The sequence below is a fragment of the Clytia hemisphaerica genome, unplaced genomic scaffold (assembly GCF_902728285.1).
Source record: "Clytia hemisphaerica strain Z4C2 unplaced genomic scaffold, Clytia hemisphaerica genome assembly, whole genome shotgun sequence".
NCBI classification, from domain to species: Eukaryota; Metazoa; Cnidaria; class Hydrozoa; order Leptothecata; family Clytiidae; genus Clytia; species Clytia hemisphaerica.
Window position 1 is genome coordinate 682,299 of NW_027104240.1, and position 18,167 is coordinate 700,465.

Sequence of the window (18,167 nt, forward strand, 5' to 3'; positions counted from 1 at the left end):
ATGGCGTAGAAGGCTGCCACTTTAATGTGGACTGAGGAACCTTATAACCGATCTTCTTGTTGTTAGCTTTGCTCAACTTTTATCAAAGTGCTTAGACTTTTTAGTGCAAAGAGTAATTGCAAAATTTATGCAAAGCATCTTTTGTTTTTGGAGTGTCTATGTTACAGTCAATATCCATTATAAGTTTTAATCCAAATATTTTTTGGCGCGTCTGGTACTTTATAAAACTATGACTATTTTAACACTATCCTGTGATCAACGTTTTTGACATGTTTATGTCATATGGGCTTTAAAGTCCTGGGATACATAACTTCTTTTGTAGGAGATGAATTCCTCGGTAGTTATGTATCGAAAACAATCTGGCCAATAAGAAATTTGGTTATCTAAAATAAATATAGACCAACGGTCTCTAGACGTTGACACAACAATTCATATAAACTGAGGCGGAGAGTCGATTGTTTTTACATAAAAATAATCCTTTTATGGAAGTTCAAAAGATATCTCTTAAATTTCTTAACTCCTTGAATGTGCATCTGATAAAGCGAAGGCACATAAATAGAACATTTAACAATGCTCTTCATTCAATAACTATCGCGATCTTGGATGTGAGGAGTTAAAAAAAAGAAGTGTTGGAGGATATTGAAAACATCAGTGAAGATTTCTAAAGGTATCTCATGAAATTTTCTAAAATATTTTAGTCCTAGCTAGCGTAATGAATTATGGTAAAGACTCTTATCTCGGGAAAGGGGGGGGGGGTGTTGATGGCCTGAGCTTTCAATCGGAATAAAATCTCGAAATTTTCTTATATTTTCAAGTTTTCTATGAGGGGGGGGGCAAACTTTTAATTTTTATGACTAAACCTGGGACAGCGGCACAAGACCAATAACTTTTGATTATATACACTACTGCATTATAGCAAAAATTCGGTAGAGATTAACATTATTACAGTCTAGCGTTCAAAATCTAATGTTTTCACACCACATTTCAAACTTGGAATCGATTTGGTGAGCCTCCTATTCCATTTCAACACCCTAACAGATCCAATCCCTCCCTCCTTGCCGGGGCAAATAAGCAATGTCATTGAAGTTTATATTTCGATACTAATAGACCTTTTCATAAATTACGCCACGAACAACACTTGCTTCGTATTCAAACAATTACCATGTCCCTTGAGACATTAAATGTTTTTTTATGAATAGAAAGTAGGTTTAATAAAATCCGCTGGGAGTAAATCACAATGCCAATAATCTCAAAACGAGGTAATTGATGTTCATAACCATTGAGTTTAAAGCCCGAAGGGCTAATTTAGAATCTCTAACATTTCCCAGGCGACAAAAAGTGAAGCCACTTATTTCCCATCCAGAACGTGCCTAGAACGCGCCACAATCATGACGACGGATTGTATCTAGCGGTTCTTTTGTTTTGAGGAATGTTTTTTTTTTAATCTAGCGATCGATTTTACTTTCAATCTGACGTTTGTGTAAAAACCACACGCGGGCGTTCTGGATCGGAAATAAGTGGCTTCATTTCCCATCCAGGAGTCTCGAGTCTAGCCCTTCGGGTTTGGATGACAATGTTCGTAACGTAATTTATGAACAGGTCTATTCATACGATTGCCAGACAATCTTGTTTCCCGGGTGAACCTCTTATTTGAATTAATAATGAGATTAGCCCTGGAAGCCATTATATTTTTATCGCTAGTATGAGGCGATTTTCAGAAAAGATTAAGATATTTTTGGAAAGCAAGTCCATTTACAGTTGACCCTTGGAATTGAACTCGTAACTGAGAATTAGTTCGAACTATAGAGAGATTTGAATAATATATGGTCAAAATATCGAGAGTTTGATTTTTTTTGGTAAAAGGAAAAAAAAGAGAGCGACAAACCCGGGGAAGGGGTTATATGGTTGGAGAATGTCGGGTACGTGTGGATCCGACCTCTGAAAGCTGACCCGTAGAGAGACTAACTCAACTTTTACTTTGCTTTTGTAACATAACATTCCAAGATTACGCAATCTTTTAAGGGCTTCTGACCATAGTCAGAAAGTTGGTTAGTCGATTTGTAAATGAAGCTTTTGTTTAGGGTATCTTTTAATGGGTAATTAATCTTTTTGTTTCAAAGTTTCTTCAAAAGTTTACATTAAAAAATAGGGATGAAGAATTGTTGAAGAATTGGGCAAAAACCACTATTTTCAAGATTTTGAGACAAGGAAGCTTTTACAAAAATTTTCCGAAAATCTATTTTTAGTTCGGGTAAATAATTCTACCGCAAAAAGTTTTTCAAAATGTTTTTTCTTCGTCGAAAATAAGGTTTTCAAAGTTGAAATACTCTTCTTCGCAAAAGTTCTCATTTTCTACGTGGTAAATTTTTTTCATCTTGACATTTAAATTTTCGAATTTAGGAATAATCGCCCCACCAAAATATTGTATAACCAGGGATATGTTATAGCGGAGCTGGATGAAGGACGATAATTCCTTAGCGGATTGCTTCTTTGTCTTTTCTATTGTAAACTGTTCATAATAGAAATCCATCTCTGTCCCCTTGAGTGTTCTGTTTTTATAAGAAAAATGAAGCAGACAAAGTATTCATGTAGTATGTTTGCACATATTTTGCTATGATGTTCCCGCTTTTCATCAAAATAATTTTTATAGAAGATATCCCAAAAGCTTCTTTGTAAATGAAATCTATTTTTATCAGCGTGTGTTATGAATTTGAGAAGCTTTCATGATTTCTCTTTAAAGATTTCGGATGTAAATATTTTGACTTGAAATTTTTTCCATAATCAGACATACCGATATGCTATCTGAAAATATCAGTTAGAAAGTGAGGCACCATTGAGTTTCAAGCCCGAAGGGCTAGAGGTCAATCTCTAACCTTTCTCAGGCAAGAAAAATTGAAGCCTTAAAATGTGCGCCGTATTTTTGATGACGGATTGAATCTAGCAATTCCTTTGTCTTCGAGTGATATATTTTTCGAAATTAAGCGGTAAATTTTAGTTTCAATCTGTCATTTGTGTAAAAACCAGGCGGGTCGCTCAAGGCCGCGCAACTTTGGTAGGATTTGTTGGCTTCAAATCCTACCAAAGAGATTGACCTCTAGCCTTCGGCTTGAAACTCAATGTGAGGCACCCCGCGGTGTAGCGCGGTATTTCAAATGAAAAAGTACTATTTATAATCTTAGAGAAGAAACTTCTTATAACTTTACTAATGAAAACAATGTTTTCCATTTTTTTAAATTGTCTGTCACCAATGTTTTACAGACCCTCTTGATAATTAAAAGTTTTTAATCGTGAACGATAAATGCAGCAGCAGAATCATTGGCTAAGAGGAAATCCAAATTTCACGAGTTTGTAATTAAAAAGTTAAATTTCATATCAAATTTTAATGTCAGGGACAGAGATAGAACAAGGCTTTTTTAAATGTGCGTTATCCAGCTCCGCTATAACATATCCCTGGTATAATGTGTCATAGTTTTGTGGACTACTTTAAACAGAAATTTATATTTTGTACGTGTAAAAAAAAATCACTATGGTCAGAGCCCTTAAAGTTATTTTAAAAACATTTGTGGGCTCAACTTGTTTGATAAGGTAGTACTTAATTTTTAGGTACATTACGATTTGAGAAGCGCAAACGATGTACGCCTTGAAGCTGAAGACAGCGCTGAGAAATGCAGTATCAATCACTTCAAAGAGATGGTCAAGCGGCGCCATACCCTTTGATCCTACCATCGTCCTTGGCAATGTTGTGCATCCTAAGAAATTTGCACCATTAAAAAACATTGCAGTCTATCAGCAAGAGATTGACGGAGAAGAAGATGCTATGCAGGATAACTTACGCGCAATAAGAAGCCTTCAGATGCTTGCTATAGAGCTTGGCTATAGTAAAGAAGATAAAGCTAAAGACGCGAAGTTAAGCCAGTCAATGAAAATGCTGCACCAAAACGTGGATTCGGCTGCTACAAAGTATGCAGAGAAATTGCAAACAAATCTTCCCCTTATCAACAAGGAGAAGGCAAAGATTAGATTGATTGATGATCATGTTGAAACCCCTTTGGATTTCAACAAGTCTCTGATCAAAACAGATTTACCAATCAGCTCAAACACCATCAAGTTGAATGCTCAATATTTTTCATTCGACGATGAAAAGCAAGATAGCCAAACGACCATTATGAAAATGAAATCATTTGTTTCTGGAGAAGTGGATAGTATTTTTGACAGCAAAATCAGTGGAAAAGTCTCAAATGCAGTCCAACAGCAGACAGCTCAACAACGCGAGGAACATTCAATAGTGGGAACTTTGGTCATCACAGCAACCTGTACTCACGCCAACGCGAGTATTTTTTCTCCACTTGTTATCGATGCAGACAAAGCAGTAACGTCTTGGAACGCATGCTATGAAGACGATCTAATGGTTGGTGACATGGTTGAAATGCAAGGATATGTCAGTGAAACACCTAAAACTGACAAACTCAAAGTTCTTGAACCTGCTTCAGACAATGAAGAGACTGCGCAAGAAAAAGACGTATCAATAACACGACAATTGAAATTGGTTACAGGCGCAACTTATGGTTCATGTTTTGTTGGTATGGTTCACATGTTGAAAAGCACATCGACAACATCTAGCCAAGATATGTTGGCAACAGCTGAATCATTAGAATCTAACTTCAAAATTGCTGCTTGGTTTACTGACATGGAAGGAGGCTTTGGAATAGATTCATCATTTTCCAAAAATCTGCAAGCTCTGCTGAGTCAGCAATCAATCTTATCCCATGTTAGTTTGGTATGCGAGGGCCTTATCCCAACAATAACAAGCGAGAAGATCGCAATTGGTGTGAAAGCCTTTAGTGAATTCGATCCTGCATCCACCATGAAACAATTGGCAACTTTGCACAATGAAACCCAGAATGCGAATCAAACCGTAAGCAGTGCTGCTGATAATGCTCGTGAAGGAAAGAAAGTAACAGAGCTGCGTGCAACTGACGTCAAAAGCACCATGGCTGCTCTTAGTGAGGTCGATGATGGAAAGAATAGCGTTTTGACTGTCAACACAATTATGACAGCTATGGATGAGTACACAAAGGGAGCGAAAGAAGGAAAGATTGGTATTCCAATCAATTTCTTCTTGAAGAGTCTTACCAAAGCAGATATCGCAAAAATGTGGTTATCCAAATACTTCACTAAGGAAGAGCAAGAGAAGAAAGAAGACAAACAAGTAGCCCATGTAACAGCACACCCGGAAGTGAAAACCCATGTAACAGCAACCCCGAAAGTGGCACCAAAGTAGCAGTACCTAACACTTAGCGGCAAATCAAAAAAAACATAATGGAAGATAAATAATCGATTATATTGATATATTGATGGTACGATGTGTAGAAATAATTTTTAAGGTAATACAAATAATTTATGATTCTTAATTGTTAAATAATTATGATTATAATATACATGTACGCAAAAACAGCCATATAATATTTCCTGATATACCACGGCTATTATACTACGGTACATTTTTTTTCAAGTTTGATTTTTTATCGCTCTTGTTGTTTATCAAAGAAATTACACTTTGGGTAACTTGACCCGTAAAACAACAAATTAAATTGGCCTCGCCTTAAGGAAGCTATGTTAAAAATTTCTGAGTACCTTGTGTAACCGTCATTTTAATTAATGTATTAATAAAGTTTCCCCGAGTTTGTCAGTGTCCCTTTTTTACTTTTTCTTTATTTAATTTTTAAAGTTTTTTTGGAAAATGGTGATTTTAATATATTTGTCATGACCAATAAATATCATATTGTTTTATTCTAAAACACCCCTGTCTCAGTGACCATGTGAGAATTTATTAGCAAATGGATTCTCCCCACTGGGTCTGTGATAGTCTTGAGGTTTTTCGAATTTTTTAACTTTCAACCATATGATTACACACAATATAATTATACATAGAAACCTTTGCTAAGCTTGATACATAGGTCGACATATCTTGGAAGTCGGCTTTGCAAGGGGCTTGGCACCTTCGCGACATAGGGCTTTCTTTTTTAATTTACGACTTTGGGGCTTTATATGGATTTTCGAACGCTACGTCAAAGTTTTTGACGAATCAAATTGCTAAAAATAGATCACGTGGCGTTCGAAAAAATATCCCACGTCACCTAGCCAGGCCAGCCTGCCTCCATATAAATATCCCCTTAATCATACATGACCGTTCCATTTCATATCCATACAGTGGGGTGGACGAACTTTTTCAGAGGGTAATCCTAGAAAGATTTCCAGAGGGTGTTTTTATATCTTTCGAAGGGGTTAAAAAGTTATTCTAAAATTTCCAGACTGATTTTAGTTTGTCCAACCTCACTTTAAGGTATGAAAAGATTTTTTCCAAGGTATTTTTGCAAATTTTTTCATTTTCCAGGGGGTATTCAAACATTTTCAAAAATTTTTTTTTGACTTGGAAAGGTTCGTCCACCCCCTGTATGAACTTTTAATAGAACAGCCCATTGCAAGAAAGGATTCGGGAAACTGTTTATTCGTCACATTGAGGAAACATTAAGATTTTGAATTTTGTATCTTCTACCTTCAACCATAAAAATGATATATTCATTCTGTTTGTTCTTCTATTTTTATAGGCTAAGAAAAGAGATAAAAAGTAGAAGGATTATTATAACAAACAATGCTTATCATTAGGCATTATATAAAATCGACATCAAAATTTTCTACTAGATGTTTCGGTAATTATATACCATACCATCCAAGTATAACTCTTGGTCATTCTGTTTGTCCAAAATTAATTGAAAATTCTAAACGAATTCGTCAGATTGAAGAGCAAGAAGAGAATGTCCAACATTTGAAATATCAAATCAGAAGTCTTCAAAAGCTAAAAAGAGAATACTATTTCAGCCATGAAGAAAAACTGAAGATTGAGGATAAAATTGATGAGTTTGAATTACAAGCAGAAGGTTTGACTTCTGAAATTGCTTCATCAAGCCTCTCAGAACTATCTGACACTCAATCAAGCATACAAGACTTTCACAATCATGGAAAATACTTGGTGGACCTTGAAAAGTCAACATTAAGAAAAGACGTGCCATTTGGGAACAATGCTGTCCGGTTAAACACGCGGTATTTCCCTTTCAATGGAGAAACAAGAAATCAAGATTTTGAGGCAAAGTTGCTTGATATGAAATCCTTTATTGGATCTGAGTTGTACAAACTGGGAAGCTGCATTAGCGGAAAGGTTTTACAAGCAGTCCACCAGCAAACCATTAAACAGCTGGAAGAGAACGATATCACTGGAACTTTGGTCGTCACTGCAGTATGCAATCATGCAGAAGCAAGCAGATTCTCTCCAATGGTTTTTGACATCGAGAAAAGTGTTGAATTGTGGAATTCGTTACATAAAGATGATTTTTTTGAAGAGACTAAAGATCTTGTAGAAGATTATATTCAAGATACAAAATTAAACAATAACAGCATTTCTTACGCAGCAGGGGCTGTCTATGGATCCTGCTTTGTTGGTATGCTTCACACGTTGAAACAGAAACCAGCTGGATCTCTCATTCATCCAAGTTACCAAACAGTCTTGGCACATGTTAGCCTGGTAAGCGAAGGTTGCATTCCGACTATTGCAAGTGATAAAGTGACAAGAGGTGCAAAAATACTTGCAGAGAAGCAACTAAATGACACCAGAGGAATGATGTTTGCCCTAAGTTATGCTGATATAGCTAGAGATAATATTTTGGCTATGAACTCTCTGATGACAGCGGTAGAAAATTATTCAACTCAAGTACGAGAAGGAAAGTGTGGAGCTCCTATCAAATTCTTTATCGACAGTTTCGACAAAAAGAAATTGGCAGAAATGTGGCTAAAGAAAAAAGAAAGTGAGCTTGACCCCGAATCCGGTGAGTTTATTTGCAACTAAAATTATGAAATCGGTTCGGTCCCATACCGATAGATAAATATTCTTTTCAATAAGCTCCAGATTATCATTTTATTAACTGTTTGTTACTGAGAGTCAGCACGAAAAGATTTGTTTTATTTGTGGTCACAGGTTGTGTTTCAAAGAATGTTTGTCACCCTTCGGCGAATTTTCATTCTTATCCAATGATTTGCGGATGTTTATGATCGGAAAAATAGTTTTTCCTCGAATTTGAAAAAGTATTATGTAAATTTAGCGATTTTTCGACATTGCAAAAATTCTTTACGCTTAAGCTACACTAGCAGGTAGCTGATGCCAAAAAGCAGGGAAATCGTATAGTAAACTTTTTTGTATCATTTCTTGTCACCGAATTTAATAACGTTTTGCAGCATTATAATTTCTTATTCTTGAAACCTATAGAGATTGGGATCGACCAATTCCTTGAAGAATATAAATTCGTATCCGAGCAAAAACTCAGGCAGCTGATCAATACAGCGCGTAAAGACTTGGAAAAGGAAATCGTAACAATGGACGAGAAAAAAGAAGACGAGATCAAAAAGAGATTGAAAACAGAAACTCAGCAATTTAGAAGCAAAATGGAAGAACAGACCAAAGCTGCCAATAATGCGTTAGCAGTGGCTAAAACAATGTATGGTTAGGCTGTTTTTACATTTTGATTTTAATTTTCTTAATTGACCTAACTTCCCGGGGGGAGAGGGGCACTCGTATAATCTGGCCCACGGCATGTGCCGCCCTCATGGGTAGGGTTTTTGAGATACTTGAAATGTAAGGGTGTGTTTGGGGCAGGGACTACTAAATTGCAAGCCTAGCAGTAAAAATCTAAATGTAACTTTATAGTTTTGGTTTGCACCCATTTGATTTGTTTTGCACACTGTATCGACATCGACAGGCTCATTTTCAGGTGGCTTCAGCAAAATAAGATATGAAATCAAACTGTAAGGGTACCTTTTTACTGTTCAAGGGCTGCACTATAACGGTCTGATTTTGAAAGCCACTTTTGGCGTCAGATACCGTCGTTTATAAATCAAGTGCCCCCCGGGCCTCTCTTACGGATGCTTAAAACCTAGAAAAAAATCATTCTTAAGTATTTAATTATTAATACAAACAGAACGAAATTTTATGCAGAACGGGCGCCTGCTTAATATGCACTATTAGGTAATCCATCAGTAAGTCCAACCTTGCAAAACAATAAAGCTCCTTATGGAAAAGAAGCAATTAAGACTTTTTGGATTGAAAATGATCCCCGGGGGGGGGGGGCAGTCAGGAAAATTGACCGACGGGTATGTGCGGTGGTTAAGGGTATGTTTTTCAAAATATCAGAAATGCACTGTAAGGGTGGACTTTTGATAAATGCACTGTAAGGGTGGAAATTTCTGCAAATCTGGGAAAAATTGCAAATTTTTGCTCGAAAATGTTGATTTTTTTTGCTCTAAAAGAGTTTAAAATTTGAAAAAATGCACTGTAAGGGTATGAATTTCACCGATTTTTTTCTACACTGTAAGGGTGCGATTCTAAAATCCAATTTTTTCGCCGCACATACCGTCAGTTGGTAAACCCACTCCCCCCTCCCGGGGAAATTTTTTTTCTTTCTAAATTATTTTCTTTAGAGCTAAAAACGAGCAGGCTGTGCTCACGAAAAACTTGGAAGAAATAACAGACCAACTGGAAACTCTTAAAGGACAAAACACAGAAATTGGTGAAGAAAACCAAAACTTAGAACAAGAGCTCGACTTAACGCAGCAAAAGTTGAACTCATTCCAAGCTGGCAAAATTGAATTGGAGCAAACAAAAACGAGGCTTCAACTAAAGATAAAGAAAAATGAGGATGAAATCAATGAGTTGAGAGCTCGAACAAGAGAAGCAAAAGGGGAAATAACGGATCTTCGGGCACATACTTTAGATTTGAATAATCAACTCAATTCAGCTAGAGCAACTATTGACGAAAAAATTCAAGATATTGAGAATCTGAAAAACTCATCGGACGAAAAAGAAAAGATAGCTGAAAAAGCTTTGGATCAAATCGATCAGTTGAAATCTGATTTGGAAAAATCCAAGATAGGTCAACGTAGCTTAGAATCACAATTGGAAGAATTCAAGGGAAGAGGGACCGGACGAAGAGTTGTAACGGGACACTTTCTCAAGGATATCGTGGGACAGCAGGAACTACTGACAGGAAAAAGGCAACCGGTTAGTTTTATAACGAAAACCACTGATAAAATTTTGACAAGTTCAGAGTTTTTAGTCAAATTTACTACTTTAAATTTTACTTCAAATTTACTTCCCTGACCTCGTCTGAGTTCAACCCGTCCTTGTTTATAATTTGAGTGGAACGAAAGGCACCTAAAAATAAAGATAATTTTAAGCTATCCAACAAGATATGAATGATAAATAAATTCTCTCTAATTTCAGAGATAAAGTAATCTAAAGTTAATTTTCTAAAAATACTGTAAGCTTAGAAACATTGGCTTCACTTCACCACTTCACACTTACCCTGTTCTTATTTCCATTGATATTCAATTCATTTTCTTACTTTTGCACAGGTAGTGGAGAGTTGGAAGTCGAGAAGGTCCAAGTGGCCTTTCAAAGACTCGACCCCCCTTGGAAATGAATGAATTTCTTCCTCATTCACATTTACACCATTATCAGATCTTAACTGGAATTTCGACAATCCCACACTGGACTTTGTAACGAGATTTTAGAGAATCGAACCCGGAATCCCTACTCATTGATTGGGCGATATCTGTTAAAAATGATAACATGGGCGTAGAGTCATCGCCAACACCCTAACTAACATATGACAATGGAATTATTACAGAGACTCTGGATAAACATGAATGAAACGGTGGAGAGTTGAGTATTGTCGTCCAATTCAGAAAACAATCAATGTACCGACTTTGTCCGCAAATGACAACTGCCATGGTGGCTCCAAGGACAAATGAAAAATGACCAATACTTTTTTTCTAAAAAGTTCTCTATCTTTTTCTCTTTGTATTTTTACTGGCCAAAATCTTTAAAGTAAATCTTAGAATACCAAGCGGATACATTATTATGAAATCTGGTGTGAGAAAAATATCATCAGAGGTAACTAAAATTAATCAAAATGCTTATAATGACACGATATTTTCAGTAGGGAATTGCTCTCCAAACAGAGCTGAGATTGACATGTATTAGACGTGAGTTTTTTTGAGGTTGAAGTTTAAAAATTTCTGGTTGAATCTCGGACGGATACTTAAAATAAAAAAATAAAATACGTTCTTAAAAATGTTTTATTTCACAACTGCTTCACTGTAACCATTACTGCGTTGCGCTACTCTTAGGTTCCAAATAAATGCCCCCCCCCGCTTGTTAATTTTCGAAAATTGTCCAACCCCCGGACCTTATTAGGACCCCCCGTTTATTAATTTTTAGTAATATTTTCAGCTGTCAAAGAGAAGGCCCTTTATTCTGCTCTAAATAGCCTGATTTTAGCCTATATTTACCTTGTTTTTGGGGTTTCAGAAGTACAATTTCCAACCTCCTGGCAATTAGCCCCCCCCCCCCCGTTTATTGAAATCTCGAAATTCTCCGACCCCTCCCCCGTTTATTCGACCCCCCCCCCCGTTTATTTGGAATCTAAGAGTAAAAAGATAAACTAGACATACACACCAAACAAATTTCTACTTGACCTCGTGTTCTGAGACAGGACTATTTTTCGGGACAGCCTGTATCATTCCTTGACGTGACATATTTGTTGTTTTTATTGTTTCGTTTTGCCAAAATTTACCTCATGAAATTCTAAAAACCAGCTGCACGAACCCTAACAAAATAAACCACAGTGTCGAGTTTCTGATTTTTGCCCAGTACAAACGTATCCATTGTGCGCAGGAGCTGGGTTGGTACAACTTCTATAACGAATTTGTTTGCCAAGAGAGCTCCCACAAGTGTTGCATTGAACCCATTCTCCCCATTGTGTCCAATTACCATGTACTAAAGAGAATAGAGTAAAATCTAATAACTCATTTTCAGTTTTACATGAGATATACCTGAAGACTCTAGAGGCGAATCTGCAACCTTTCTCGAGCAGAAAGTGATTCCTTAAGACTTGGACCATATTTCAGATGACTTTCTTTGTTTTTTCGTGGCACATTTTTAAAAATGTTTCTTTCAATCTGTAGCATTTGCTGTGTGCAAACCACGAAGAATGGAAAATCATGATGTAACGTTGTAATAGTAGCAGTAACGAGGTAATATTGCGTTGTCAAGGTAAACGAATCCTCATTCATAAAAAGCTTAAAGGGAAAATAAGAAACATGAACGCACGACTTTTATAGGAAATCAGTGGATTCGGTCTATGAGCTGGGATTTGGCCCAGTGAGCAAGTGACAAAAATGATACGTAACACAAAACTTCTTCAGATTAAATTCAAGAATCGAAATTTAGGTGTTAGAAAGTTGAAAAAAATCAGAATTTTTACGGCTAGTTCGAAACGCAGGTCACAGGTCACAGGTCAACAGGTCACAGGTCACAGGTCAGTGATGACAGGTTGACTCTAATCAATGTCATTGCAGAGGAAAATGTTTGGAAAACACAAAGAATTATCAAAAACATAATTCTCAAGCAATTTCATCCATATAAAACCATTTCAAACATCAAAATTTAACCATGTGCTTTTATCGATCTTTCGCAGTTTGCGCCGTGTATAACGCAGACCAGAAAATTTAAAACCATATTATACGTATAACAGGTATATTACATATTGTAATGTTTGTAATGTTATATGATGGTTACATATAATAAAACTCATCGCTCTAAAACTACCTTCTCAGAGAACTCACGAGCTTCTGATTGGTGTAATTTTATATCCAGCCATATTGTTATCATCACATTCGGTATGCTAAATATTTTTGGTGTTTTTCTCTTGTAAGACATGATATTTTGTGATTCTGTCAACATTTTTGTCAAAAATTGTCATTAAGTCATTAAAATAACAATTGAATGATTAATTAGTTTCATCCTTCTAAAACCACTCTCTTAGGGACCTCACAAGCTTCTGATTGGTGCCGTTTTATATCCATTCACACTATCAACATCACATTCTGTATTATAAATATTTTTCGTGTTTTTGTCTTGTTAGGCATCATATTTTATGATTTTGTCATTATTTTTGTAAGTAAGTGTCACTAGGTTGTTATTTTATTCAATTGTCATTTTATAATATCTAAATAACATGTATTACTTTTTTGTAATTTAATGCGTTATGTATTGATGTTTATGTTATGTATATGTTATGATCTTATTATCTTTTTTCCGGTCTGCACTTTGTTGACCTGTGACCTGTGACCTGTTGACCTGTGACCTGTGACCTGCGTTTCGAACTAGCCGGAATTTTTATGTTACCATATCAAAATTTAATTGAGCTCGTTGAGCCGATAAACCAGTAAATTTTGGCTCAGGTTGGGTTATTCTTAATTTTTTAGAATTTTCACTCATAAATTTTACTTTTTCATTTTTAGCTTATAAGTTCTTGATTCTTAATTAGCAGCCATCTGTATATTTTTGAGCTTTTTCAAATAAAATTTGGTAGAAAAGTACTAGCTCCTGTCTTTGACGGTATTCATTTCTCTATATTTTTGATTCAGTCTTAGCCTCATTACATTTGTTCTTGAATATTCGCTAGAACTGAGCCTTAGATTGTTCTTAATTTGTTCTTAAGTTTTAAAATACTTTCAATTTCGTGTTCTTACATAGTTTTTTTGTGTATCACGAAAACAAGATATCAAAACATTTTTATTGGTCATCTTTCGGGACTATCTTGACCCAGGGGAGACACTCAGACAAAATAGAAAACGGGGATGTGCCAATGGTCAAGGTCCCTTTTTTATTCTGAAGATTTTTGACAGGGTCCCGAATTTACTAGTTTTAAAGATGCGTATCTGACAGGGTCGACTTTTTTGGACAATTGTCAGGGTGGAAATTAGAAAAAATTTCAATTTTTTGTCTACACTTCGTCATTTTAGCCACTTTTCAGGGTCCCAAATTTACCAAACATTCATATCTGACAGGGTCCACTTTTCAAACTCCAGTAGCACGTCAATGTCAATGCCCCCCTCCCGAGTATCCAGAAAAAACCTCATGGAAATTTAGATTTAGTCTTATAAAACAGTCTTTAATTTCAATTTTCGATCCTCTACAATCACTTCCACCATTTGCAGGAGATGGATCAGTACATCTTCTTCTACGAGTTTGTTTCCCGACACCACATGTCAAACTACATACATTCCAACTTCCCCAATTTGCCCATTTCTTTGGTGTATCTAAGAATTTAATTGCAAAAATGACGTTATGAACTTTAAAAAGATGTTGATAATATGTTGCATCACCCTCTTTTACAAAAAGTGCTTAGTTTTAATGGGTAATTAACTTTTTTGTTTTAAAATTTCTTTACACTGTCCGCAAAGAATTGAACTATTTTAAATTTTGGGGAAAATTTTTCTAAAAAGATGTGTCAAAAGTTATGACTGTTTTTTTAAGCAAAATCCAGATGAAAAATTGATGAAAAACCACTATTTTGAAGTTTTCGAGACAAAGAAGCATTTACAAAAATTTTCCGCAAAAATATTTATTGTTCGGTAAAAGATACACCATCTACTGTGAAAATTTTTTCAAAATGTTCTTTCTTCACCGAAACTAAGCTCTTCAAAGTTGAAATACTCTTCCTCGCAAAAGTCTTCATTTTCTTCTTCATCAAATTTTTTCAATGCAATTTTTGAATTTTCAGATTCAGGAATAGTTTGTCTAACAGAAAATGTATAACTTGCCATAGTTTTGTTGGTTACATCAGTCAGAAAACACATTTTAAACACGGCAATTATGAAAAATTCACTATGGTCAGAGCATAGTATAAGAAAGCCGCGGCTGGAATATGTACCACATTGTCTTCTCAGTTAATTGCTGTTCTATCTGGAAAATGTTATATCGGATGGCCTAAAGTCACCTTCTTTTCTTTCCTATCTCTTATCCTATTTTTCTCTTTTCTGACTGTCTGAGTTTCTGACTGAGTTTTCATACCTGTCAATCATTTGTCCATCAATTTCGACCAGTCTAATGTTCGCACCGAGTGGGATTCGAACCACCACCAAAGAAAGATCTTCAGATTAGAAGCCAGCGCTCTATCCGTTGAGCCATCGCCGCACAGCAAAAAAGCAATTCATAACAAATTATACCGAACTGGCAAAGACGGGGGTAATATTATTATAATATGGGTAAAAGTACCCCTTTTTTAAACCTGACTGAAATTCGAGCCGTTACTAGCAACCCTGCGGGGCCCAAGGCGCCGAGTATGCACCCGGCACAGTGACAAGCCGTTACTAGAAATCCTGACCTAAGCAATTTCAAACAACAAAACCCCCGGAAAGGTGACTATCAGCGATCCGTGGATAAAAAAATAAAATAAAAAAATGAAGGTGACTTTTGGCCATCCGATCTAAGAGCATCCGTTCTGGAATCTATCTCTGTCTCCGAGCTTTATAAGAACATCAAGATGCTCAGTTTATTAATGGTAAATAGTTTTTGAAATCCTTCTCTTGTTTTCCTTCACAAAATGTTTTTTTACTGCTAGATATCTTTGAATCTGTACCCAATAGAATACTTGAACTAATTTGGACATATTTTAGGGGTATTTTGTGGAAAAAATAGTTTTTCGCCAAAATCGAAATTATAAGAACTATATTCAAGATGAAAACTTTCTTGTCAGTTTGAACGATAAATTTTGAAGGTGCTGGCTTGAAACTTTCACAGTATTATCTAGATGTACTTTTTCATTGATTTCTAAAAAGATTTCACTGAAATATTGCGAAGGCATTCGAGGCACTTTGTTTATTTTTAAGTTCTTTCCTTCAGCCCAGCCATTTCGTGCTTGTTTAAATTTCTTATTGTTGATCTTTCCTTTACAATAATTTTATAATGCAAGTGTATTATCAAGGGTATATGATTAATGTCTAAAACACACTGAGAAGTAAGTATTAACGACAAACCAATAAAATTTACCATTAAAGATGCTACATTACTGATCTGTTGATCAAAAAATAGTCATCAAATACGACAGAGATAGAACAACAGAAGTTCAGATGTTATCATTCCAGCCGCGGCTTTCTTATACTATGGTCAGAGCCCTTAAGACCCATAAATTTCAAATTTGATTTGATTACATCTTTAAATCTCCTTTTTGGTTTATGACTCGGACGTTTGCCGTTTTTCAGCTCACCGAAGAAAAGCCTTTTTGGAAGCCGCTTGTCTTCCATACGCACTAAGTGACCCGTCCATCGTATTTGGTTTCGCATAATTATACTTTTAACACTATCAACATTTGCTCGAGAAAGAACCTACGTGTCTGAAGTAAAAGTGCCCCAACGAATATTGAGAACACGACGGAGGAATTTTTGATGGGCACGTTCAAATAACCTGATGTGTCTAAGATATGAGGTCCAGGTTTCAGAAGAATATAGAAGAGCAGTAAGAACACAAGATTTGTAAACACCGACCTTGGTTTTTAAAGTAATTTTACGGTCTGACCAAACACGATTTTCTAAAGCACCAAAAGATTTTGTTGCTTTTTGAATACGAAGTAACACTTCAAAGTCAAGTGTACCGTCTTTTGATAAGGAACTACCAAGATAAACAAAACTGTCCACTACCTCGAGTCGAGTACCGTTAACAAAGATATTTGGTTCCGCGTAGTGAATGTTTGGAGGTGGTGTATACATGACTTTAGTTTTTTTAAGGCTTATTGTAAGACCAAAAGTTTCACAGGCACTAGAAAAAAGATCCATGATGAGCTGCATGTCATTTTCTGAACGAGAGACTAAATCAGCGTCATCTGCGTATAACAATTCGCGAATAATCATTTCAAAAACCTTAGATTTGGCCTGAAGCCGTCGAAGATCAAAAACTTTCCCGAAGGTTCGGAAACGTAGAAATACACCAGCTGTACAGTCTTTGAAAGCATGACAGAGCATTGACGCGAAAAAAAATTGAAAAAAGGGTAGGCGCAAGTATGTCACCCTGTTTCACCCCGTTTTCAACAGCTATTGGGCGTGAAAGAGTGCCACTAAAGGATAAGCGAGCTTTCATATTTTTCCAGTTTTTTAACAAGATTAACGTAAAGATCAGGGCAGCCGAGTTTACCCAAGATGACTCAAAGCGCCTCACGATTAACAGTGTCGAAAGCTTTTGTGAGATCAACAAACACCTGATACAGAGGCATACGTTGTTCTATACATTTTTCTTGTAATTGACGTGCAGCAAAAATCATGTCTGTTGTGCCCCTTCCTGATCGAAAACCTGACTGAGTTTCAGGAATAATGAGAGGACAAATGAACGAAGTTAATCTATCTAACAACACCTTGGAAAAGACCTTACCCACTACCGTGAAAAGCACAGGTCAAAATCATATATTGACGCTGTGCCGACGAATCGATATTCTATTCATCGCGCAATCAACGAAGACAAAAGTAACCATGGCGACCATATATTGGATGAAGTTCAAAGTTGATATTTTTATTCCCGTCGTTAAAAACACAACAAAAAATATCATCAATGCTTTTTAAAAAAAGTCAGTGATAGAGAATCATAACATAAAGTCTGTCTATTATTTCGATTCAATTAAAAGTGACATTTCCATAATTAATAGTTTAGTAATTACTGTTATACATTTTGGGATTATGTAAAAGATTTCTTTCGAAAGAAATTCACTTCGATTACACTTGGAGGTTTCTGGGGAATTCGTAAATAGTAAACTGCATACTGATACCATAATATAAGAAAGCCGCGGCTGGAATGATAACATCTGAACTTCTGTTGTTCTATCTCTGTCGTATTTGATGACTATTTTTTGATCAACAGATCAGTAATGTAGCATCTTTAATGGTAAATTTTATTGGTTTGTCGTTAATACTTACTTCTCAGTGTGTTTTAGACATTAATCATATACCCTTGATAATACACTTGCATTATAAAATTATTGTAAAGGAAAGATCAACAATAAGAAATTTAAACAAGCACAAAATGGCTGGGCTGAAAGAACTTAAAAATAAACAAAGTGCCTCAAATGCCTTCGCAATATTTCAGTGAAATCTTTTTAGAAATCAATGAAAAAGTACATCTAGATAATACTGTGAAAGTTTCAAGCCAGCACCCTCAAAATTTATCGTTCAAACTGACAAGAAAGTTGTCATCTTGAATATAGTTCTTATAATTTCGATTTTGGCGAAAA

General features: G+C 35.8%; 2 protein-coding genes across 2 annotated transcripts; both read left to right on the top strand.

The window, feature by feature from the left end:
* Positions 1–579: 579 nt before the first annotated feature.
* On the top strand, positions 580–5,348 carry LOC136816277 (uncharacterized). The gene is made up of 2 exons (XM_067072606.1): positions 580–667; positions 3,604–5,348. Exon 2 carries the CDS (start codon positions 3,632–3,634, stop codon positions 5,279–5,281), a length of 1,650 nt encoding a protein of 549 aa, XP_066928707.1. The 5' UTR covers positions 580–667; positions 3,604–3,631; the 3' UTR covers positions 5,282–5,348.
* Positions 5,349–6,606: 1,258 nt separating this feature from the next.
* Positions 6,607–10,333, top strand: LOC136816300 (myosin-2 heavy chain-like). Its single transcript, XM_067072628.1, has 4 exons — positions 6,607–7,880; positions 8,318–8,546; positions 9,526–10,105; positions 10,328–10,333. Exons 1-4 carry the CDS (start codon positions 6,653–6,655, stop codon positions 10,331–10,333), a joined length of 2,043 nt encoding a protein of 680 aa, XP_066928729.1. The 5' UTR covers positions 6,607–6,652.
* The last annotated feature ends 7,834 nt before the right edge of the window (positions 10,334–18,167 follow it).